Below are 25651 nucleotides of genomic sequence, written 5' to 3'. Positions count from 1 at the left end.
CTAAACACCCTACATCTGCCACTCTATCATCAAACACATTCAACAAACCTTCAAAATACTCACTCCATCTCCTTCTCACATCACCACTACTTTCTATCACCTCCCCATTAGCCCCCTTCCCTGAAGTTCCCATTTGTTCCCTTGTCTTACGCACTTTATTTACCTCCTTCCAAAACATCTTTTTCTTCTTTAATTTTGATGATACTCTCTCACCCCAACTCTCATTAACTCTCTTTATCACCTCTTGCACCTTTCTCTTGACCTCCTGCCTCTTTCTTTTAAACATCTCTCACTCATTTGGATTATATCCCTGCAAAAATCGTCCAAATCTTTCTCTCTTCTCTTTCACTAATAATCTTACTTCTTTATCCCACCACTCACTACCCTTACTAATCTGCCCACCTCCCATGCCACAAGCATCTTTTGCGCAAGCCATTACAGCTTCCCTAAATACATCCCATTCCTCCCCCACTCCCCTTACCTCCTTTGTTCTCACCTCTTTCCATTCTGTACTCAGTCTCTCCTGGTGCTTCCTCACAAAGGTCTCCTTCCTAAGCTCACTTACTCTCACGACTCTCTTCACCCCATTATTCTCTCTTCTTTTCTGAAAACCTATACAAATCTTCACCTTCGCCTCCACAAGATATGATCAGACATCCCTCCAGTTGCACTTCTCAGCACAGTAACATCCAAAAGTCTCTTTCCCACGCCTATCAATTAACACGTAATCCAATAACGCTCTCTGGCCATTTCTCCTAATTACATACGTATACATATCTCTCTTTTTAAACCAGGGATTCCCAGTCACCAGACCTTTTCAGCATATAAATCCAGAAGCTCTTCATATTGTCCTCAAACATGTATATATATATATATATATATATATATATATATATATATATATATATATATATATATATATATATATATATATATATATATATATATATATATATATATTCCAATGAGTCCAAGGGGAAAATGAAAAACGAATAGTTCCCAAGTGCACTTTCGTGTAATATTCACATCATCAGGGGAGACACAACAGAGGAATATAACAGTCAGTTGATATACGTCGAAGAGACGAAGCTAGGACGCTATTTGGTAAATATGCGATTGTTCAAAATCACGTGTTTACGAAATGGCGTCCTAGTATATATATTATTGCATGACAGCAAGAGACTGAGTGTGAATGAATGAGGCCTTTTTTGTCTTTTCCTAGCGCTACCCCGCACACATGAGGGACGAGGGAGATGGTATTCCATGTGTGGCGAGGTGGCGATGGGAATGAATAAAGGCAGACAGTGTGAATTGTGTGCATGGGTATATATGTATATGTCTGTGAGTGTATATATATGTGTACATTGAGATTTATAGGTATGTATATTTGCGTGTGTGGACGTGTGTGTATATACATGTGTATGGGGGTGGGTTGGGCCATTTCTTTTGTCTGTTTCCTTGTGCTACCTCGCAAACGCGGGACACAGCGACAAAGCAAATTAAAAATATATAAAAATATATATATATATATATATATATATATATATATATATATATATATATATATATATATATATATTTTTTTTTTTTTTTTTTTTTGCTTTGTCGCTGTCTCCCGCGTTTGCGAGGGAGCGCAAGGAAACAGACGAAAGAAATGGCCCAACCCACCCCCATACACATGTATATACATACGTCCACACACGCAAATATACATACCTACACAGCTTTCCATGGTTTACCCCAGACGCTTCACATGCCCCGATTCAATCCACTGACAGCAGGTCAACCCCGGTATACCGCATCGCTCCAATTCACTCTATTCCTTGCCCTCCTTTCACCCTCCTGCATGTTCAGACCCCGATCACACAAAATCTTTTTCACTCCATCTTTCCACCTCCAATTTGGTCTCCCTCTTCTCCTCGTTCCCTCCACCTCCGACACATATATCCTCTTGGTCAATCTTTCCTCACTCATCCTCTCCATGTGCCCAAACCATTTTAAAACACCCTCTTCTGCTCTCTCAACCACGCTCTTTTTATTTCCACACATCTCTCTTACCCTTACGTTACTTACTCGATCAAACCACCTCACACCACACATTATCCTCAAACATCTCATTTCCAGCACATCCATCCTCCTGCGCACAACTCTATCCATAGCCCACGCCTCGCAACCATACAACATTGTTGGAACCACTATTCCTTCAAACATACCCATTTTTGCTTTCCGAGATAATGTTCTCGACTTCCACACATTCTTCAAGGCTCCCAGAATTTTCGCCCCCTCCCCCACCCTATGATCCACTTCCGCTTCCATGGTTCCATCCGCTGCCAGATCCACTCCCAGATATCTAAAACACTTCACTTCCTCCAGTTTTTCTCCATTCAAACTCACCTCCCAATTGACTTGACCCTCAACCCTACTGTACCTAATAACCTTGCTCTTATTCACATTTACTCTTAACTTTCTTCTTTCACACACTTTACCAAACTCAGTCACCAGCTTCTGCAGTTTCTCACATATATATAAATATATATATATATATATATATATATATATATATATATATATATATATATATATATATATATATATATATATATATATATATATATATATATATATATATATATATATATATATATATATATATATATATGTATATATATATATGTATATATATATATATATATATATATATATATATATATATATATATATATATATATATACATATATATATATATATATATATATATATATATATATATATATATATATATATATATATACATATATATATATATATATATATATATATATATATATATATATATATATATATATATATATATATATATATATATATATATATATATATATATATATATATATATATATATATATATATATATATATATATATATATATATATATATACATATATATATATATACATATATATATATACATATATATACATATATATATATATATATATATATATATATATATATATATATATATATATATATATATATATATATATATATATATATATATATATATATTCCTCTGAGTCCACGGGGAAAATGAAACACGAAAACTTTCCAAGTGCACTTTCGTGTAATAATCACATCATCAGGGGAGACACAAGAGAGATATATAACAGTCAGTTGATATACATATATATATATATATATATATATTTATATATATATATATATATATATATATATATATATATATATATATATATATATATATATATATATATATATATATATATATATATATATATATATATATATATATATAACAGTCAGTTGATATACATATATATATATATATATATATATATATATATATATATATATATATATATATATATCACCAGAATATGGTGACTGAGTTTGGTAAAGAGTGTGAAAGAAGAAAGTTAAGAGTAAATGTCAATAAGAGCAATGTTATTAGGTACAGTAGGGTTGAGGGTCAAGTCATTTGTGAGTTAAGTTTGAATGGAGAAAAACTAGATGAAGTAAAGTGTTTTAGATATCTGTGAGTGGATCTGGCAGCGGATAGAACCATGGAAGCGGAAGTGGATCATAGGGTGGGGGAGGGGGCGAAAATCCTGGGAGCCTTGAAGAATGTTTGGAAGTCGAGAACATTATCTCGGAAAAAAAAAAATTCTCTATATTTGAAGGAATAGTCGTCCCAACAATGTCGTATGGTTGCGAGGCGTGGGCTATGGATAGAGTTGTGCGCAGGAGGATGGATGTGCTGGAAATGAGATGTTTGAGGACAATATGTGTTGTGAGATGGTTTGATCGAGTAAGTAATGTAAGGGTAAGAGAGGTGTGTGGAAATAAAAAGAGCGTGGTTGAGAGAGTGGAAGAGAGTGTTTTGAAATGGTTTGGGCACATGGAGAGAATGAGTGAGGAAAGATTGACCAAGAGGATATATGTGTCGGAGGTGGAGGGAACGAGGAGAAGTGGGAGACCAAATTGGAGGTGGAAAGGTGCAGTGAAAAAGATTTTGAGTGATCGGGGCCTAAACATGCAGGAGGGTGAAAGGCGGGCAAGGAATAGAGTGAATTGGATCGATGTGGTATACCGGGGTCGACGTGCTGTCAATGGATTGAATCAGGGCATGTGAAGCGTCTGGGGTAAACCATGGAAAGTTGTGTGGGGTCTGGATGTGGAAAGGGAGCTGTGGTGTCGGGCATTATTGCATGACAGCTAGAGATTTAGTGTGAACGAATGGGGCCTTTGTTGTCATTTCCTAGCACTGCCTCGCACACATGAGGGGGGAGGGGGATGTTATTCCATGTGTGGCGAGGTGGCGATGGAAATGAATAAAGGCAGACAGTGTGAATTGTGTGCATGTGTATATATGTATGTGTCTGTGTGTGTGTTTATATATAAATGTGTGCACATTGAGATGTATGGGTATGTATATTTGCGTGTGTGGACGTGTATGTATATACATGTGTATGGGGGTGGGTTGGGCCATTTCTTTCGTCTGTTTCCTTGCGCTACCTCGCAAACGCGGGAGACAGCGACAAAGCAAAATAATAATAATAAGGTGGTGAGGTGGTTTGATCGAGTAAGTAACGTAAGGGTAAGAGAGATGTGTGGAAATAAAAAGAGCGTGGTTGAGAGAGCAGAAGAGGGTGTTTTGAAATGGTTTGGGCACATGGAGAGAATGAGTGAGGAAAGATTGACCAAGAGGATATATGTGTCGGAGGTGCAGGGAACGAGGAGAAGAGGGAGACCAAATTGGAGGTGGAAAGATGGAGTGAAAAAGATTTTGTGTGATCGGGCCTGAACATGCAGGAGGGTGAAAGGAGGGCAAGGAATAGAGTGAATTGGAGCGATGTGGTATATCGGGGTTGACGTGCTGTCAGTGGATTGAATCAAGGCATGTGAAGCGTCTGGGGTAAACCATGGAGAGCTGTGTAGGTATGTATATTTGCGTGTGTGGACGTATGTATATACATGTGTATGGGGGTGGGTTGGGCCATTTCTTTCGTCTGTTTCCTTGCGCTACCTCGCAGACGCGGGAGACAGCGACAAAGCAAAAAAAAAAAAAAAATATATATATATATATATATATATATATATATATATATATATATATATATATATATATATATATATATCAATTGGGAGGTAAGTTTGAATGGAGAAAAACTGGAGGAAGTAAAGTGTTTTAGATAACTGGGAGTGGATCTGGCAGCGAATGGAACCATGGAAGCGGAAGTGGATCATAGGTTGGAGAAGGGGGCGAAAATCCTGGGAGCCTTGAAGAATGTGTGGAAGTCGAGAACATTATCTCAGAAAGCAAAAATGGGTATGTTTGAAGGAATAGTGGTTCCAACAATGTTGTATGGTTGCTAGGCGTGGGCTATGGATAGAGTTGTGCGCAGGAGGATGGATGTGCTGGAAATGAGATGTTTGAGGACAGTGTGTGTTGTGAGGTGGTTTGATCGAGTAAGTAACGTAAGGGTAAGAGAGATGTGTGGAAATAAAAAGAGCGTGGTTGAGAGAGCAGAAGAGGGTGTTTTGAAATGGTTTGGGCACATGGAGAGAATGAGTGAAGAAAGATTGACCAAGAGGATATATGTGTCGGAGGTGGAGGGAACGAGGAGAAGTGGGAGACCAAATTGGAGGTGGAAAGATGGAGTGAGAAAGATTTTGTGTGATCGGGGCCTGAACATGCAGGAGGGTGAAAGGAGGGCAAGGAATAGAGTGAATTGGATCGATGTGGTATACTGGGGTTGACGTGCTGTCAGTGGATTGAATCAGGGCATGTGAAGCGTCTGGGGTAAACCATGGAAAGCTGTGTAGGTATGTATATTTGTGTGTGTGGATGTATGTATATACATGTGTATGGGGGTGTGTTGGGCCATTTCTTTCATCTGTTTCCTTGCGCTACCTCGCAAACGCGGGAGATAGCGACAAAGCAAAAAAAAAAAAAAAAAAAAATATATATATATATATATATATATATATATATATATATATATATATATATATATATATATATATATATATATATATATATATATATATATATATATATCTATATATATATATGTCTATATATATATATATATATATATATATATATATATATATATTTTCCCTGGTGATAGGGGAGAAAGAATACTTCCCACGTATTCCCTGCGTGTCGTAGGCGACTAAAATGGGAGGGAGCGGGGGGCTAGAAATCCTCCACTCTCGTTTTTTTTTTTTAATTTTCAAAAGAAGTAACAGAGAATGGGGCCAGTTGAGGATATTCCTTCAAAGGCCCAGTCCTCTGTTCTTAACGCTACCTCGCTGACGCGATAAATGGCGAATAGTATGTAAGAAAGAAAATATATATATATATATATACATGTTTTAGGATAGTATGTGGTTTGAGGTGGTTTGATCGAGTAAGTAATAATAGGGTAAGTGAGATGTGTGGTAATAAAAAGAGTGTGGTTGAGAGAGCAAAAGAGTGTGTTTTCAAATGGTTTCGTCAAATGGAGAGAATAACTGTGGAAAAATTGACCAAGAGGATAAATGTATCAGAGGTTGAAGGAACGAGGACAAGTGGGGGACCTAATTGGAGGTGGAAAGATGGAGTTAAAAAGATTTTGAGTGATCGGGGCCTGAACATGCAGGAGGGTGAAAGGCGTGCAAGGAATAGAGTGAATTGGAACGATGTTGTATACCGGGTCGACGTGCTCTCAATGGATTGGACCAGGGCATGTGAAGCGTGTGGGGTAAATCATGGAAAGTTCTGTGGTCTTTGGAGTTGGAAAGTAAGCTGTGGTTTCGGTGCACTATTACATGACAGCTAGAGACTGAGTGTGATTGAATGGGGCCTTTGTTGTCTTTTCTAGTGCAATGTAGCAACAAATATCACAATTGCATTTCTTGACGGAATAAGATATAAAACCTTTTGCTGCCTTAGATACTTTGTAATATGAAAGGTATGTTTCAGTAAAAGTCTTGGGTTGTGATTTGAACGGTAATACTCCAGAATAAGAATGGAAAGAATCATCAGCTTACAACAGCACGTCCTTTTTCAACAGTGGTGGTGAGATCAGGAACCTGCAGGACCTGAGCTTCGCTTGGTACTACGCCTTCGGCCTCCACTTCTGTGAGGCTCATAAGTCTCTGCCCCGCAGTGCCAGCACTCAGGTCTTCGTCCAGTTCCTCTGGTTGTACACCTTTGTTCTGACCACTAGCTATACCGCCAGCCTCAAGTCTTTCTTAATTATGAAGAAAAAACCGTATATGATACAGACTATCAAGGAACTATACGAATCAGGCCTGGAAGTCGGGGGGCCAACAGACTTATACAAAAATGAATTATCCGTGTCAGCCAACCCCTACCTGAAGGTTAGTTACCAAAGTGACATCCACGAGCAAAAAAGAGTTGGGTCATGCTGAAATGAAGTGGGTTCGCAACGCATCGAGCTGGGTCAAATTGGTTCGAATTCGTTCACAGTGGGTCATACCAAATTGAAGTGGGTTCACACTGCAATAAAGTGGGCCAAATTGGTGGGTCACAGTAGGTTCAAGTAGGACACACTGCATCGATTTTGGTCACAATGAATCGAATTCGTTCAAATTAGAGCATAAAGGAATGATATGTGTCACACTGAATCGCACTGAATCACAACATGGTGCATTTGATCTCAATGGATCACATTAAACTGAAGACGGTCACATTGCATCGAACTGGAACAAACTAGTTCACAGTGAATAACACCAGAATGAGCTGGAATACAGTAGATCATATTTAGTTAACTGAATCTAAATGGGTCTAAATGGATCTCAGTGAATCGAAATGAGGAACACTGGGCAAGATTGGACATACTAAATCGAACTGGGTCACCTTGGATCAAACTGGATCACACTGGATCGAACAGGGTTGCACTTTCCACAACTGGTTGATACGTTGGGCCGAATTAGAACGACTGAAATCACAGTGGATCAGAATTGGAGATAGTGGATCGAACTGGATCGCAGTGGGCATAATCTGATCGAACTAGACTACACTGATTGAACTGAGTCACAGTTAATTGAACTCGGTAACAGTGAACGACACCAGGCTACATATGGATTGCAGTAAGTCATATTGGATATAAATGGGTCAAAATGCATTTCACTGGATGACACTGGGTAGAATTGCTCGCAGTTTGTCACACTGTAGCGATCTTTTTTATTTGTAAACCTTTTTTGCATTTTTTTGTTTTTGTGTGCACATTTTGGCCTGGTTTACATGTACGTCCGTGTATTTGTGATATAATATTGTGTTTGGGACTGTAATATTGTGTTTGGGACTGTGATATCGTGTTTGTGTTCTCCTTTGGGCTTGTGTTTCTGCGTGTGTGTGTGTGTGTGTGTGTGTGTGTGTGTGTGTGAGTATGTGTGTGTTAGTGTGTATACTTGAGCACACGTATGTGCATTTTTGAGTAAATATCATTTTATTGTGTGGGGTAGATTTTTGTAAAGGTATTTTGAGTAAATGATGAAATCAAAGGCTAACAGACCAAAGTTTCTAAAGGACTAAATCTGTGTGCAAATGTTGTCCTAATTCTCCAACCTTCACAGGGTCTGGCGGGAGCTTTCAAATATCACGAAGCCTTAGAAGATATATACATCCCAATGCTTCAAGGCACAGGAGTGTACCTAGGAAACGGAATCTCCATGAATTATATTATGAAGAGATTCAGCAGGCGAGGCGTCTCTTACGTTCGGATCATGAAGGTCAGTCATGTATTTCATATTATGAAATTACGTGTGATCGAATTACTCTTGTTATTGGGCAGGGTAAAGAAAAGCTGGAAAAAGGACTTTGATTTCAAAGCATTTCCAGAACAAAGGAAGAGTTCTTAATCCTTTGGATGTGAAGGGGAAGTTCAGCCTGATAGCAAATCGATTCATATTTCATAACAAGTTGTAAAGGGTAATATTCTTTCTCTCATAACTTAGAATAAAAAAATGTGGTACGGTTATTTGAGTGATTGTCCAGACACATTCAGAGATATTTACTTTTCTGTTTTCACGAAGAGCAATAATGGTCTTAGTTATTTTGAATATATTCTGTTTGAGATTGTGCCAGCACCTGAATCATCGTACGAACACAGGACCTGGTGAAAATATTATTGCAAAATGTCAATTACTGCAGTGAATGGATATCCATCATCAAAAGGAATATTCACACTATAAGTGCAGGCTAGAGGTGCAGTGTGTAGGTGTGTGTGTGGTTGTGTACATCAATCATATTTTGATGTGCTGATAGACAGACAATATGACAGACAGACAATAGACAGACAATACCTCAAAATTTACAGGAAGCCTATCTACTCTGAGAGTTATATTCATTATTTCTCAGTACAAAATCCTATATGAATATCTGTAGTTATGGCTGCAGTTTTAAGAGCACTAAGGATGTGTGATCTCATAGGTCTGGTTGACGAATATAGTCATATAAAGCATATCTTTAGGCATTTATATTATCCCAATTTCTTTGTGAGCAAAGCTTATTGGAAAGCTAGAAGACATTTTATGATTCTTCTAGGAAAAATGATACAAATAAGGATAAGTCTAAATGTTTAGTGTTGCCCTATCCTCCCATCTTAGCAAATCAAAGATACTTCCTACAAAACAATGATTGTGATGTTGCTTTCCAGCACAATAACACCATCAGTAAGACCTTAATAAACAGTAGACCAAACCATGCAACAACTGGGAGTGTTTACGCCGTCGGATAAAAGGCATGTAAAGTTGTATATATATATATATATATATATATATATATATATATATATATATATATATATATATATATATATATATATATATATATATATATATATATATATATATATATATAAATATATATATATATATATATATATATATATATATATATATATATATATATATATATATATATATATATATATATATATATATATATATATATACAATCAAGAACCATTGCAACACAAACCTCGCCAGATGGTAGAGTGTCCCGCAGTGTATCGAGACAGACTTCCCCAGAACTTTTTTAAAGGGGAAGTAAATGTTTATAGTTGTGTTACTGGAGTGATAGTTTTCATACATGGTGCTTTGACAAGAAAATAGTGAAATTGGAAAAAATGTAGCTTAGACATTGAAGCTTATTGATACAGTGGTTAAATTGATGAGAACTACTATTGAAGTTTGTGTAAATAAATTATACATTTCCTTTTCCATAGCCAGAGGTTGAACCATTATGTGACATTCATTTTTTCATTTCATTTCAAGCTAGAAGTTTCAGTTTTCTAAATTGTTTCTTATTTTTTTCATATGTATATATATGTGTGTGTGTGTATATGTGCGTATGTATGTGTATGTGTGTGTATGTGTATATATATATATATATATATATATATATATATATATATATATATATATATATATATATATATATATATATATATATATATATATATATATATATATATATATTATCCCTGGGGATAGGGGTGAAAGAATACTTCCCACGCATTCCTCGCGTGTCGTAGAAAGCGACTAGAGGGGACGGGAGCGGGGGGCCAGAAATCCTCCCCTCCTTGTATTTTTTTAACTTTCTAAAATGGAAAACAGAAGAAGGAGTCACGCGGGGAGTGCTCATCCTCCTCGAAGGCTCAGATTGGGGTGCCTAAATGTGTGTGGATGTAACCAAGATGTGAAAAAAGGAGAGATAGGTAGTATGTTTGAGGAAAGGAACCTGGATGTTTTGGCTCTGAGTGAAACGAAGCTCAAGGGTAAAGGGGAAGAGTGGTTTGGGAATGTCTTAGGAGTAAAGTCAGGGGTTAGTGAGAGGACAAGAGCAAGGGAAGGAGTAGCAGTACTCCTGAAACAGGAGTTGTGGGAGTATGTGATAGAATGTAAGAAAGTAAATTCTCGATTAATATGGATAAAACTGAAAGTTGATGGAGAGAGATGGGTGATTATTGGTGCATATGCACCTGGGCATGAGAAGAAAGATCATGAGAGGTAAGTGTTTTGGGAGCAGCTGAATGAGTGTGTTAGTGGTTTTCATGCACGAGACCGGGTTATAGTGATGGGTGATTTGAATGCAAAGGTGAGTAATGTGGCAGTTGAGGGAATAATTGGTATACATGGGGTGTTCAGTGTTGTAAATGGAAATGGTGAAGAGCTTGTAGATTTATGTGCTAAAAAAGGACTGATGATTGGGAATACCTGGTTTAAAAAGCGAGATATAAATAAGTATACTTATGTAAATAGGAGAGATGGCCAAAGAGCGTTATTGGATTACGTGTTAATTGACAGGCGCGCGAAAGAGAGACTTTTGGATGTTAATGTGCTGAGAGGTGCAACTGGAGGGATGTCTGATCATTATCTTGTGGAGGCTAAGGTGAAGATTTGTATGGGTTTTCAGAAAAGAAGAGTGAATGTTGGGGTGAAGAGGGTGATGAGAATAAGTGAGCTTGGGAAGGAGACTTGTGTGAGGAAGTACCAGGAGAGACTGAGTACAGAATGAAAAAGGTGAGAACAATGGAAGTAAGGGGAGTGGGGGAGGAATGGGATGTGTTTAGGGAATCAGTGATGGATTGCGCAAAAGATGCTTGTGGCATGAGAAGAGTGGGAGGTGGGTTGATTAGAAAGGGTAGTGAGTGGTGGGATGAAGAAGTAAGAGTATTAGTGAAAGAGAAGAGAGAGGCATTTGGACGAATTTTGCAGGGAAAAAATGCAATTGAGTGGGAGATGTATAAAAGAAAGAGACAGGAGGTCAAGAGAAAGGTGCAAGAGGTGAAAAAAAGGGCAAATGAGAGTTGGGGTGAGAGAGTATCATTAAATTTTAGGGAGAATAAAAAGATGTTCTGGAAGGAGGTAAATAAAGTGCGTAAGACAAGGGAGCAAATGGGAACTTCAGTGAAGGGCGCAAATGGGGAGGTGATAACAAGTAGTGGTGATGTGAGAAGGAGATGGAGTGAGTATTTTGAAGGTTTCTTGAATGTGTTTGATGATAGAGTGGCAGATATAGGGTGTTTTGGTCGAGGTGGTGTGCAAAGTGAGAGGGTTAGGGAAAATGATTTGGTAAACAGAGAAGAGGTAGTAAAAGCTTTGCGGAAGATGAAAGCCGGCAAGGCAGCAGGTTTGGATGGTATTGCAGTGGAATTTATTAAAAAAGGGGGTGACTGTATTGTTGACTGGTTGGTAAGGTTATTTGATGTATGTATGACTCATGGTGAGGTGCCTGAGGATTGGCGGAATGCGTGCATAGTGCCATTGTACAAAGGCAAAGGGGATAAGAGTGAGTGCTCGAATTACAGAGGTATAAGTTTGTTGAGTATTCCTGGTAAATTATATGGGAGGGTATTGATTGAGAGGGTGAAGGCATGTACAGAGCATCAGATTGGGGAAGAGCAGTGTGGTTTCAGAAGTGGTAGAGGATGTGTGGATCAGGTGTTTGCTTTGAAGAATGTATGTGAGAAATACTTAGAAAAGCAAAAGGATTTGTATGTAGCATTTATGGATCTGGAGAAGGCATATGATAGAGTTGATAGAGATGCTCTGTGGAAGGTATTAAGAATAATTGGTGTGGGAGGAAAGTTGTTAGAAGTAGTGAAAAGTTTTTATCCAGGATGTAAGGCATGTGTACGTGTAGGAAGAGAGGAAAGTGATTGGTTCTCAGTGAATGTAGGTTTGCGGCAGGGGTGTGTGATGTCTCCATGGTTGTTTAATTTGTTTATGGATGGGGTTGTTAGGGAGGTGAATGCAAGAGTTTTGGAAAGAGGGGCAAGTATGAAGTCTGTTGGGGATGAGAGAGCTTGGGAAGTGAGTCAGTTGTTGTTCGCTGATGATACAGCGCTGGTGGATGATTCATGTGAGAAACTGCAGAAGCTGGTGACTGAGTTTGGTAAAGTGTGTGAAAGAAGAAAGTTAAGAGTAAAAGTGAATAAGAGCAAGGTTATTAAGTACAGTAGGGTTGAGGGCCAAGTCAATTGGGAGGTGAGTTTGAATGGAGAAAAACTGGAGGAAGTGAAGTGTTTTATATATCTGGGAGTGGATCTGGCACCGGATGGAACCATGGAAGCGGAAGTGGATCATAGGGTGGGGGAGGGGGCGAAAATTCTGGGAGCCTTAAAGAATGTGTGGAAGTCGAGAACATTACCTCGGAAAGCAAAAATGGGTATGTTTGAAGGAATAGTGGTTCCATCGATGTTGTATGGTTGCGAGGAGTGGGCTATGGATAGAGTTGTGCGCAGGAGGATGGATGTGCTGGATATGATATGTTTGAGGACAATGTGTGGTGTGAGGTGGTTTGGTCGAGTAAGTAACGTAAGGGTAAGAGAGATGTGTGGAAATAAAAAGAGCGTGGTTGAGAGAGCAGAAGAGGGTGTTTTGAAATGGTTTGGGCACATGGAGAGAATGAGTGAGGAAAGATTGACCAAGAGGATATATGTGTCGGAGGTGGAGGGAACGAGGAGAAGAGGGAGACCAAATTGGAGGTGGAAAGATGGAGTGAAAAAGAATTTGTGTGATCGGGGCCTGAACATGCAGGAGGGTGAAAGGAGGGCAAGGAATAGAGTGAATTGGAGCGATGTGCTATACCGGGGTTGACGTGCTGTCAGTGGATTGAATCAGGGCAAACGCGGGAGACAGCGACAGAGAAAAAAAAAAAAAAAAAAAAAAAAAATATATATATATATATATATATATATATATATATATATATATATATATATATATATATATATATATATATATATATATATTACTTTGTCGTTGTCTCCCGCATTAGCGAGGTAGTGCAACGAAACAGCAGAAGGAATGGCCCAACCCACCCACATATACATATATATACATACACCTCCGCACACACACATATACATACCTATACATTTCACCATATGCATATATAAACATACAAATATATATACCTATATTCACATATACATAATTCATAATTGCAGCCTTTATTCATTCCCGTCGCCACCCCACCACACATAAAATGATAACACCCCCCCCCCCCCCCCCCCCTCCCGCATGAGCACGAGGTAACACTAGGAAAAGACAACAAAGCCCACATTTCTTCACACTCAGTCTCTCGCTCTCATATATAATGCACCGAAACTATATCTCTCTTTCCACATCTGGGCCCCAAAAAACTTTCCATAGTTTACCCTAGACGTTTCACATACCATGGTTCAATCCATCGACAGCACGTCGACCCCGGTATGCCATATCGTTCCAATTTCCTCTGTTACTTCCACGCCTTGCACCTTCCTGCATGTTCAGGCCCCGATCGCTCAAAATCTTTTTCACTCCATCTTTCCACCTCCAATTTGGTCTCCCACTTCTCCTCGTTCTCTCCACCTCCGACATATATATCCTCTTGGTCAATCTTTCCTCGCTCATTCTCTCCATGTGCCCAAACCATTTCAAAACACCCTCTTCTGCTCTCTCAACCACGCTCTTTTTATTTCCACACATCTCTCTTACCCTTACGTTACTCACTCGATCAAACCACCTCACACCACACATTGTCCTCAAACATCTCATTTCCAGCACATCCACCCTCCTGCGCACAACTCTATCCATAGCCCACGCCTCGCAACCATACAACATTGTTGGAACCACTATTCCTTCAAACATACCCATTTTTGCTTTCCGAGATAATGTTCTCGACTTCCACACATTCTTCAAGGCCCCCAGGATTTTCGCCCCCTCCCCCACCCTATGATCCACTTCCGCTTCCATGGTTCCATCCGCTGCCAGATCCACTCCCAGATATCTAAAACACTTCACTTCCTCCAGTTTTTCTCCATTCAAACTCACCTCCCAATTGATTTGACCCTCAACCCTACTGTACCTAATAACCTTGCTCTTATTCACATTTACTCTTAACTTTCTTCTTCCACACACTTTTCCAAACTCAGTCACCAGCTTCTGCAGTTTCTCACATGAATCAGCCACCAGCGCTGTATCATCAGCGAACAACAACTGACTCACTTCCCAAGCTCTCTCATCCCCAACAGACTATATACTTGCCCCTCTCCAAAACTCTTGCATTTACCTCCCTAACAACCCCATCCATAAACAAATTAAACAACCATGGAGACATCACACACCCCTGCCGCAAACCTACATTCACTGAGAACCAATCACTTTCCTCTCTTCCTACACGTACACATGACTTACGTCCTCGATAAAAACTTTTCACTGCTTCTAACAACTTTCCTACCACACCATATATTCTTAATACCTTCCACAGAGCATCTCTATCAACTCTATCATATGCCTTCTCCAGATCCATAAATGCTACATACAAATCCATTTGCTTTTCTAAGTATTTCTCACATACATTCTTCAAAGCAAACACCTGATCCACACATCCTCTACCACTTCTGAAACCACACTGCTCTTCCCCAATCTGATGCTCTGTACATGCCTTCACCCTCTCAATCAATACCCTCCCATATAATTTACCAGGAATACTCAACAAACTTATACCTCTGTAATTTGAGCACTCACTCTTATCCCCTTTGCCTTTGTACAATGGCACTATGCACGCATTCCGCCAATCCTCAGGCACCTCACCATGAGTCATACATACATTAAATAACCTTACCAACCAGTCAACAATACAGTCAATCCCTTTTTTAATAAATTCCACTGCAATACCATCCAAACCTGCTGCCTTGCCGGCTTTCATCTTCCGCAAAGCTTTCACTACCTCTTCTCTGTTTACCAAATCATTTTCCCTAACCCTCTCACTTTGCACACCACCTCGACCAAAACACCCTATATCTGCCACTCTATCATCAAACACACATGGAGAGGATGAGTGAGGAAAGATTGACCAAGAGGATATATGTGTCGGAGGTGGAGGGAACAAGGAGAAGAGGGAGACCAAATTGGAGGTGGAAAGATGGAGTGAAAAAGATTTTGTGTGATCGGGGCCTGAACATGCAGGAGGGTGAAAGGAGGGCAAGGAATAGAGTGAATTGGAGCGATGTGGTATACCGGGGTTGACGTGCTGTCAGTGGATTGAAGCAGGGCATGTGAAGCGTCTGGGGTAAACCATGGAAAGCTGTGTAGGTATGTATATTTGCGTGTGTGTACGTATGTATATACACGTGTGTGGGGGGGGGGGGGGTTGGGCCATTCCTTTCGTCTGTTTCCTTGCGCTACCTCGCAAACGCGGGAGACAGCGACAAAGTATAATAAAATAAATAATAGATAATATATATATATATATATATATATATATATATATATATATATATATATATATATATATATATATATATATATATATATATATATATATATATATATATATATATATATATATATATATATATATATATATATATATATATATATATATATATACATATATATATATATATATATATATATATATATATATATATATATATATATATATATATATATATATATATATATATCTACTTTGTCGTTGTCTCCCGCGTTAGCGAGGTAGTGCAAGGAAACGGACGAAGGAATGGCCCAACCCACCCACATATACATATATATTCATACACTTCCACACATGCACATATACATACCTATACATTTCACCATGTGCATATATATACATACAAAGATATATACCTATATACACATATACATAATTCATACTTGCAGCCTTTATTCATTCCCGTCGCCGCCCCGCCACACATGAAATGACAACCCCCTCCCCCCTGCATGCGCACGAGGTAGCGCTAGGAAAAGACAACAAAGGCCACATTTGTTGACACTCAGTCTTTCGCTGTCATGTATAATGCACCGAAACCACAGCTCCCTCTCCAAATCCGGACACCACAAAACTTTTCATGGTTTACCCCGGACGCTTCACATGCCCTTATTCAATCCATTGAAAGCACGTCAACCCCGATATACCGTATCGTTCCAATTGACTCTATTCCTTCCACGCCTTTCACCCTTCCTGCATGTTCAGGCCCAGATCGTTCAAATCTTTTTCACACCATTTTTCCACCTTCTGCTCGGTCTCCCACTTCTCGTTCCCTCCACCTCAGACACATATATTCTCTTTATCAATCTTTCCTCACCTATTCTCTCTCTGTGACCAAACCATTTCAAAACACCCTCTTCTCTCTCAACCACACTCTTTCTATTACCACACATCTCTCTTAACCTTTCAGTACTTACTCGATCAAACCAACTCATACCACGTATTGTTCTCAAAGATCTCATTTCTAACATATCCATCCTCCTCCACACAAATCTATCTATAGCCCATGCCTCGCAACCATATAACATTGTCGGAACCACTATTCCTTCAAATGTACCCATTTCTGCTTTCCGAGATAATGTTCTCGCCTTCCACACATTTTTTAACGCTCACTGAACTTTCGCCCCCTCCCCCCACCCTGCGACACACTTCTGCTTCCATTGTGCCATCCGCTGCCAAATCGACTCTCAGATATCTAAAACACTCCATTTCCTACAGTTTTTCTCCATTTAAACTTACCTCCCAGTTGACTTGTCCCTCAACCCTTCTGTACCTAATAACCTTGCTCTTATTCACATTCACCCAGACCTTTCTTCTTTCACACACTTTACCAAACTCAGTCACCAGCTTCTGCAGTTTCTCACCCGAATTAGCCACCAGCGCTGTATCATCAGCGAACAACAACTGGCTCATTCCCAAGCTCTCTCATCCACAACAGACTGCATATTGCCCCTCTCTCCAAAACTCTTGCTTTCACCTCCCTAACAACCCCATCAGTGAACAACTTAACCATGGAGACATCACTCACCCCTGCCGCAAACCGATATTCACTGAGAACCAATCCCTTTCCTCTCTTCCCATTCGTACACATGCCTTACATCCTCAAAAAAAACTTTTTACCGCTTCTAACAACTTGCCTCCCACACCATATATTCTTGATACCTTCCACAGAGCATCTCAATTAACTCTATCATATGCCTTTTACAGATCCATAAATGCTACGTACAAATCCATTTGCATTTCGAAGTATTTCTCAAATACATTCCTCAAAGCAAATGCCTGATACACATCCTCTACCTCTTCTGAAACCTGACTGCTCTTCCCCAATCTGATGCTCTGTACATGCCTTCATCCTCTCAACCAATACATCCCATATGAATTCCCAGGAACACTCTTCAAACTTATACCACTATAATTTGAACATTCAGCTTTATCCCCTTTGCCTTTGTACAAGAGCATTATGCATGCATGCCACCAATCCTCAGACACCTCATCATGAGTCATACATACATCAAATATCCTTACCAACCGCTCAACAGCTCAGTCACCCCCCTTTTAATAAATTCCACTGCAATACCATCCAAACCCGCTCCCTGGCCAGCTTTCATCTTCCACAAAAGCTTTTACTACCTCTTCTTTGTTTACCAAATCATTCTTCCTAACCCACTCACTTCACACAGCAACTCGACCAAAACACCCTATATCTGCTAGTCTATCATCAAACACATTCAACAAACCTTCAAATATATATATATATATATATATATATATATATATATATATATATATATATATATATATATATATATATATATATATATATATATATATATATATATATATATATATATATATATATATATATATATTTATATATATATATATATATATATTTTTTATTTTTGCTTTGTCGCTGTCTCCCGCGTTTGCGAGGTACCGCAAGGAAACAGACGAAAGAAATGGCCCAACCCAACCCAATACACATGTATATACATACACGTCCACACACGCAAATATACATACCTACACAGCTTTCCATGGTTTACCCAAGACGCTTCACATGCCCTGCTTCAATCCACTGACAGCGCGTCAACCCCGGTATACCACATCGTTCCAATTCACTGTATTCCTTGCCCTCCTTTCACCCTCCTGCATGTTCAGGCCCCGATCACACAAAATCTTTTTCACTCCATCTTTCCACCTCCAATTTGGTCTCCCACTTCTCCTCGTTCCCTCCACCTCCGACACATATATCCTCTTGTCAATCTTTCCTCACTCATTCTCTCCATGTGCCCAAACCATTTCAAATCACCCTCTTCTGCTCTCTCAACCACGCTCTTTTTATTTCCACACATCTCTCTTACCCTTACGTTACTTACTCGATCAAACCACCTCACACCTCACATTGTCCTCAAACATCTCATTTCCAGCACATCCACCCTCCTGCGCACAACTCTATCCATAGCCCACGCCTCGCAACCATACAACATTGTTGAAACCACTATTCCTTCAAACATACCCATTTTTGCTTTCCGAGATAATGTTCTCGACTTCCACACATTCTTCAAGGCTCCCAAGATTTTCGCCCCCTCCCCCACCCTATGATCCACTTCCGCTTTCATGGTTCCATCCGCTGCCAGATCCACTCCCAGATATCTAAAACACTTTACTTCCTCCAGTTTTTCTCCATTCAAACTTACCTCCCAAATGACTTGACCCTCAACCCTACTGTACCTAATAACCTTGCTCTTATTCACATTTACACTTAACTTTCTTCTTTCACACACTTTACCAAACTCAGTCACCAGCTTCTGCAGTTTCTCACATGAATCAGCCACCAGCGCTGTATCATCAGCGAACAACAACTGACTCACTTCCCAAGCTCTCTCATCCACAACAGACTTCATACTTACCCCTCTTTCCAAACTCTTGCATTCACCTCCCTAACAACCCAATCCATAAACAAATTAAACAACCATGGAGACATCAAACACCCCTGCCGCAAACCTACATTCACTGAGAACCAGTTACTTTCTTCTCTTCCTGCACGTACACATGCTTTACATCCTCGATAAAAACTTTTCACTGCTTCTAACAACTTGCCTCCCACACCATATATTCTTAATACCTTCCACAGAGCATCTCTATCAACTCTATCATATGCCTTCTCCAGATCCATAAATGCTACATACAAATCCATTTGCTTTTCTAAGTATTTCTCACATCCATAGAAGTGAGTATTTTGAAGGTTTGTTGAATGTGTTTGATGATAGAGTGGCAGATATAGGGTGTTTTGGTCGAGGTGGTGTGCAAAGTGAGAGGGTTAGGGAAAATGATTTGGTAAACAGAGAAGAGGTAGTGAAAGCTTTGCGGAAGATGAAAGCCGGCAAGGCAGCAGGTTCGGATGGTATTGCAGTGGAATTTATTAAAAAAGGGGGTGACTGTATTGTGGACTGGATGGTAAGGTTATTTAATGTATGTATGACTCATGGTGAGGTGCCTGAGGATTGGCGGAATGCGTGCATAGTGCCATTGTACAAAGGCAAAGGGGATAAGAGTGAGTGCTCAAATTACAGAGGTATAAGTTTGTTGAGTATTCCTGGTAAATTATATGGGAGGGTATTGATTGAGAGGGTGAAGGCATGTACAGAGCATCAGATTGGGGAAGAGCAGTGTGGTTTCAGAAGTGGTAGAGGATGTGTGGATCAGGTGTTTGCTTTGAAGAATGTATGTGAGAAATACTTAGAAAAGCAAATGGATTTGTATGTAGCATTTATGGATCTGGAGAAGGCATATGATAGAGTTGATAGAGATGCTCTGTGGAAGGTATTAAGAATATATGGTGTGGGAGGCAAGTTGCTGGAAGCAGTGAAAAGCTTTTATCGAGGATGTAAGGCATGTGTACGTGTAGGAAGAGAGGAAAGTGATTGGTTCTCAGTGAATGTAGGTTTGCGGCAGGGGTGTGTGATGTCTCCATGGTTGTTTAATTTGTTTATGGATGGGGTTGTTGGGGAGGTGAATGCAAGGGTTTTGGAAAGAGGGGCAAGTATAAAGTCTGTTGGGGATGAGAGAGCTTGGGAAGTGAGTCAGTTGTTGTTCGCTGATGATACAGCGCTGGTGGCTGATTCATGTGAGAAACTGCAGAAGCTGGTGACTGAGTTTGGTAAAGTGTGTGAAAGAAGAAGGTTAAGAGTAAATGTGAATAAGAGCAAGTTTATTAGGTACAGTAGGTTTGAGGGTCAATTCAATTGGGAGGTGAGTTTGAATGGAGAAAAACTGGAAGAAGTGAAGTGTTTTAGATATCTGGGAGTGGATCTGGCAGCGGAAGGAACCATGGAAGCGGAAGTGGATAATAGGGTGGGGGAGGGGGCAAAAATTCTGGGAGCCTTGAAAAGTGTGTGGAAGTCGAGAACATTATCTCGGAAAGCAAAAATGGGTATGCTTGAAGGAATAGTGGTTCCAGCAATGTTGTATGGTTGCGAGGCGTGGACTATGGATAGAGTTGTGCGCAGGAGGATGGATGTGCTGGAAATGAGATGTTTGAGGACAATGTGTGGTGTGAGGTGGTTTGATCGAGTAAGTAACGTAAGGGTAAGAGAGATGTGTGGAAATAAAAAGAGCGTGGTTGAGAGAGCAGAAGAGGGTGTTTTGAAATGGTTTGGTCACATGGAGAGAATGAGTGAGGAAAGATTGACCAAGAGGATATATGTGTCGGAGGTGGAGGGAACGAGGAGAAGAGGGAGACCAAATTGGAGGTGGAAAGATGGAGTGAAAAAGATTTTGTGTGATCGGGGCCTGAACATGCAGGAGGGTGAAAGGAGGGCAAAGAATAGAGTGAATTGGAGCGATGTGGTCTACCGGGGTTGACGTGCTGTCAGTGGATTGAATCAAGGCATGTGTATGGGGGTGGGTTGGGCCATTTCTTTCGTCTGTTTCCTTGCGCTACCTCGCAAACGCGGGAGACAGCAAAAAAAAAAAAAAAAAAAATATATATATATATATATATATATATATATATATATATATATATATATATATATATATATATATATATATATTATCCCTGGGGATAGGGGAGAAAGAAGACTTCCCACGCATTCCTCACGTGTCGTAGAAGGCGACTAAAGGAGACGGGAGTGGGGTGCCAGAAACCCTCCCCTCATTGTATTTTGACTTTCTAAAAGGGGAAACAGAAGAAGGAGTCACGCGGGGAGTGCTCATCCTCCTCGAAGGCTCAGATTGGGGTGTCTAAATGTGTGTGGATGTAACCAAGATGAGAAAAAAGGAGAGATAGGTAGCATGTTTGAGGAAAGAGGCCTGTATGTTATAGCTCTGAGTGAAACGAAGCTTAAGGGTAAAGGGGAAGAGTGGTTTGGGAATGTCTTGGGAGTAAAGTCAGGTGTTAGTGAGAGGACAAGAGCAAGGGAAGGAGTAGCACTACTCCTGAAACAGGAGTTGTGGGAGTATGTGATAAAGTGTAAGAAAGTAAATTCTAGATTGACATGGGTAAAACTGAAAGTTGATGGAGAGAGATGGGTGATTATTTGTGAATATGCACCTGGGCATGAGAAGAAAGATCATGAGAGGCAAGTGTTTTGGGAGCAGCTGAATGAGTGTGTTAGTGGTTTTGATGCAAAAGAACGGGTTATAGTGATGGGTGATTTGAATGCAAAGGTGAGTAATGTGGCAGTTGAGGGAATAATTGGTATACATGGTGTGTCCAGTGTTGTAAATGGAAATGGTGAAGAGCTTGTGGATTTGTGTGCTGAGAAAGGACTGATGATTGGGAATACCTGGTTTAAAAAGCGAGATATATATAAGTATACGTATGTAAGTAGGAGCGATGGCCAGAGAGCGTGATTGGATTACGTGTTAATTGACAGGCGCGCGAAAGAGAGACTTTTGGATGTTAATGTGCTGAGAGGTGCAGCTGGAGGGATGTCTGATCATTATGTTGTGGAGGCGACGATGAAGATTTGTAGGGGTTTTCAGAAAAGAAGAGAGAATGTTGGGGTGAAGAGAGTGGTGAGAGTAAGTTAGCTTGGGAAGGAAACTTATATGAGGAAGTACCAAGAGAGACTGAGTACAGAACGGAAAAATGTGAGAACAAAGGAGGTAAGGGGAGTGGGGGAGGAATGGGATGTATTTAGGGAAGCAGTGATGGCTTGCGCAAAAGACGCATGTGGCATGAGAAGTGTGGGAGGTGGGTTGATTAGAAAGGGTAGTGAGTGGTGGGATGAAGAAGTAAGATTATTAGTGAAAGAGAAGAGAGAGGCATTTGGACGATTTTTGCAGGGAAAAAATGCAAATGAGTTGGAGATGTATAAAAGAAAGAGGCAGGAGGTCAAGAGAAAGGTGCAAGAGGTGAAAAACAGGTCAACTGAGAGTTTGGGTGAGAGAGTATCATTAAATTTTAGGGAGAATAAAAAGATGCTTTGGAAGGGGGTAAATAAAGAAACATAGATAAGAAAATAACTGAATCTAAAAGAATATCAAAAGAAAAAGTTGAAGGCATGTTTAAGACAAGTAGAATAAAAGACGCTTGGAAGGGACTTAAAACCCTGTGCGGGCACAAGAAGAAACAGATTATGGCTGAACCAGAAAATATCAACATATATGTGAATGAAATGAATGCGTTTTTTGCGAGATTTGAAAGATATGATTTCAGTGATGCGTGTAATGAGGTAATGACAAAAATACAATCTAACAATGATGAGAGAATTATAATTAGGCAAGAAGACGTGCAGAAGTCCCTGCAGAAAATACGAGCAGGTAAAGCTACAGGGCCTGACGGGATGCCTGCAAGGGTAATTAAACGCTGTGCTAAACAACTGACACCTGCACTGACCACATTATTTCAGGACTCAGTAGATCAGGGAATGGTGCCTTATAAATGGAAAGAATCGGAAGTGAAACCTATTGCAAACATTAACTGTCCGAAAGATCCCAAAGATTTTAGACCTGTAGTATTGACATCTAACATTATGAAATGTTTAGAAAGTATATTGAAAAACTACATCTGTGAAAGAACAAATAATTCAAAAGACCCTATGCAGTTTGCTTATTGCTATAATAGGAGTGTACAGGATGCAACACTTACATTATTAAATGATGTTAACGAGCACTTAGATAAGACTAAATAAAAAAATTAGAGCACTGTTCATCGATTTTAGTTCAGCATTTAACACAATGCAACCTCATATTTTGCTTAATAAAATGTTACAAATGAGTGTAAATAGAAACATCTTATAATGGATTTTTAGCTTTTTAACGCAGAGACCTCAATATACCAATGTAAATAATGTCAAGTCTAATGTGGTAGTTACCAACACAGGAGCCCCCCAAGGTTGTGTATTGTCCCCTGTTCTCCTTACCTTGTACACAGATGATTGTAGGAGTGGAACTGATGACTGCACTATTAAAAAATATGCCGACGATACAGTTATCCTAGGAAAAGTTGTCAGTGATAATTATGAACCCTATTTAACTCAAGTCAAAAAATTTGTTGACTGGAGTAAACAAAATTTTTTGGAGCTTAATGTTAAGAAAACTAAGGAGATGATATTCAGTTTCGGAACTAAAAATAAACATGTACCCGACTTATTAACAATTGAGAAAGAACACGTTCAAAGAGTAAACCAGTACAAGTATTTGGGACTTATGATTGATGACCAGTTGAAAGGCAGTGTTAATACGGATATGGTGTCAAGGAAATGTAACCAAAGACTACACTTTGTACGTATATTGCGCAACCTAAATGTAGATAAAGTGATCATTAGCTTATGTTACAAATCAATATTAGAATCAGCTCTAATTTTTCAGTGACTGCCTAGTATGGGAAACTTACTTGTAAAGATAAGAATAAGTTGGGAAGAATTGTTAAAAAGGCAGGAAAATTAGGTGCGGCGACCACATCACTAGATAAGCTTTATCAGACAGGTTGTGTGGCCTGGAAGTGAAAAGGGAGCTGTGGTCTCGGTGCATTATTACATGACAGCTAGAGACTGAGTGTGAACGAATGGGGCCTTTGTTGTCTATTCCTAGCGCTACCTCGCACACATGAAGGGGGAGGGGCTTGTTATTCCATGTGTGGCGAGCTGGCGATGGGAATAAATAAAGGCAGACAGTATGAATTATGTACATGTGCATATATGTATGTGTCTGTGTGTGTTTATATATGTGTACATTGATATGTATAGGTATGTATATTTTCGTGTGTGGACGTGTATGTATATACATGTGTATGTGGGTGGGTTGGTCCATTCTTTCGTCTGTTTCCCTGCGATACCTCGCTAACGCGGGAGACAGCGACAAAGCAAAATAAATAAGCAATTATATATATATATATATATATATATATATATATATATATATATATATATATATATATATATATATATTTTTTTTTTTTTTTTTTTCTTGCCGCTGTATCCCGCGTTTGCGAGGTAGCGCAAGGAAACAGACGAAAGAAATGGCCCAACCCACCCCCATACACATGTATATACATACGTCCACACATGCAAATATACATACCTACACAGCTTTCCATGGTTTACCCCAGACGCTTCACATGCCCTGATTCAATCCACTGACAGCACATCAACCCCGGTATACCACATCGCTCCAATTCACTCTATTCCTTGCCCTCCTTTCACCCTCCTGCATGTTCAGGCCCCGATCACACAAAATCTTTTTCACTCCATATATATATATATATATATATATATATATATATATATATATATATATATATATATATATATATATATATATATATATATATATATATATATATATATATATATATATATATATTCGAATACTACGTAATCGAATGTCCCTCGTCTCA

At 39.3% G+C, this 25651-nt stretch overlaps 1 protein-coding gene across 1 annotated transcript in view; it reads left to right on the top strand.

Annotated features, from left to right (window-relative positions):
- The window catches only part of LOC139748782 (ionotropic receptor 21a-like), a 61339-nt gene that overhangs the window by 29096 nt on the left and 6592 nt on the right, over window positions 1–25651 (top strand). Inside the window, exons 8-9 of the mRNA XM_071662217.1 lie at window positions 7085–7394; window positions 8613–8768. Coding sequence (XP_071518318.1) covers window positions 7085–7394; window positions 8613–8768 — 466 coding nt within the window. The remainder of the gene's footprint in view (window positions 1–7084; window positions 7395–8612; window positions 8769–25651) is intronic.

The sequence above is a fragment of the Panulirus ornatus genome, chromosome 5, assembly GCF_036320965.1.
Source record: "Panulirus ornatus isolate Po-2019 chromosome 5, ASM3632096v1, whole genome shotgun sequence".
Lineage (NCBI taxonomy): Eukaryota > Metazoa > Arthropoda > Malacostraca > Decapoda > Palinuridae > Panulirus > Panulirus ornatus.
The sequence above is the reverse complement of the archived record's forward strand: the minus strand, read 5'-3'. Positions and strand labels throughout refer to the sequence as shown.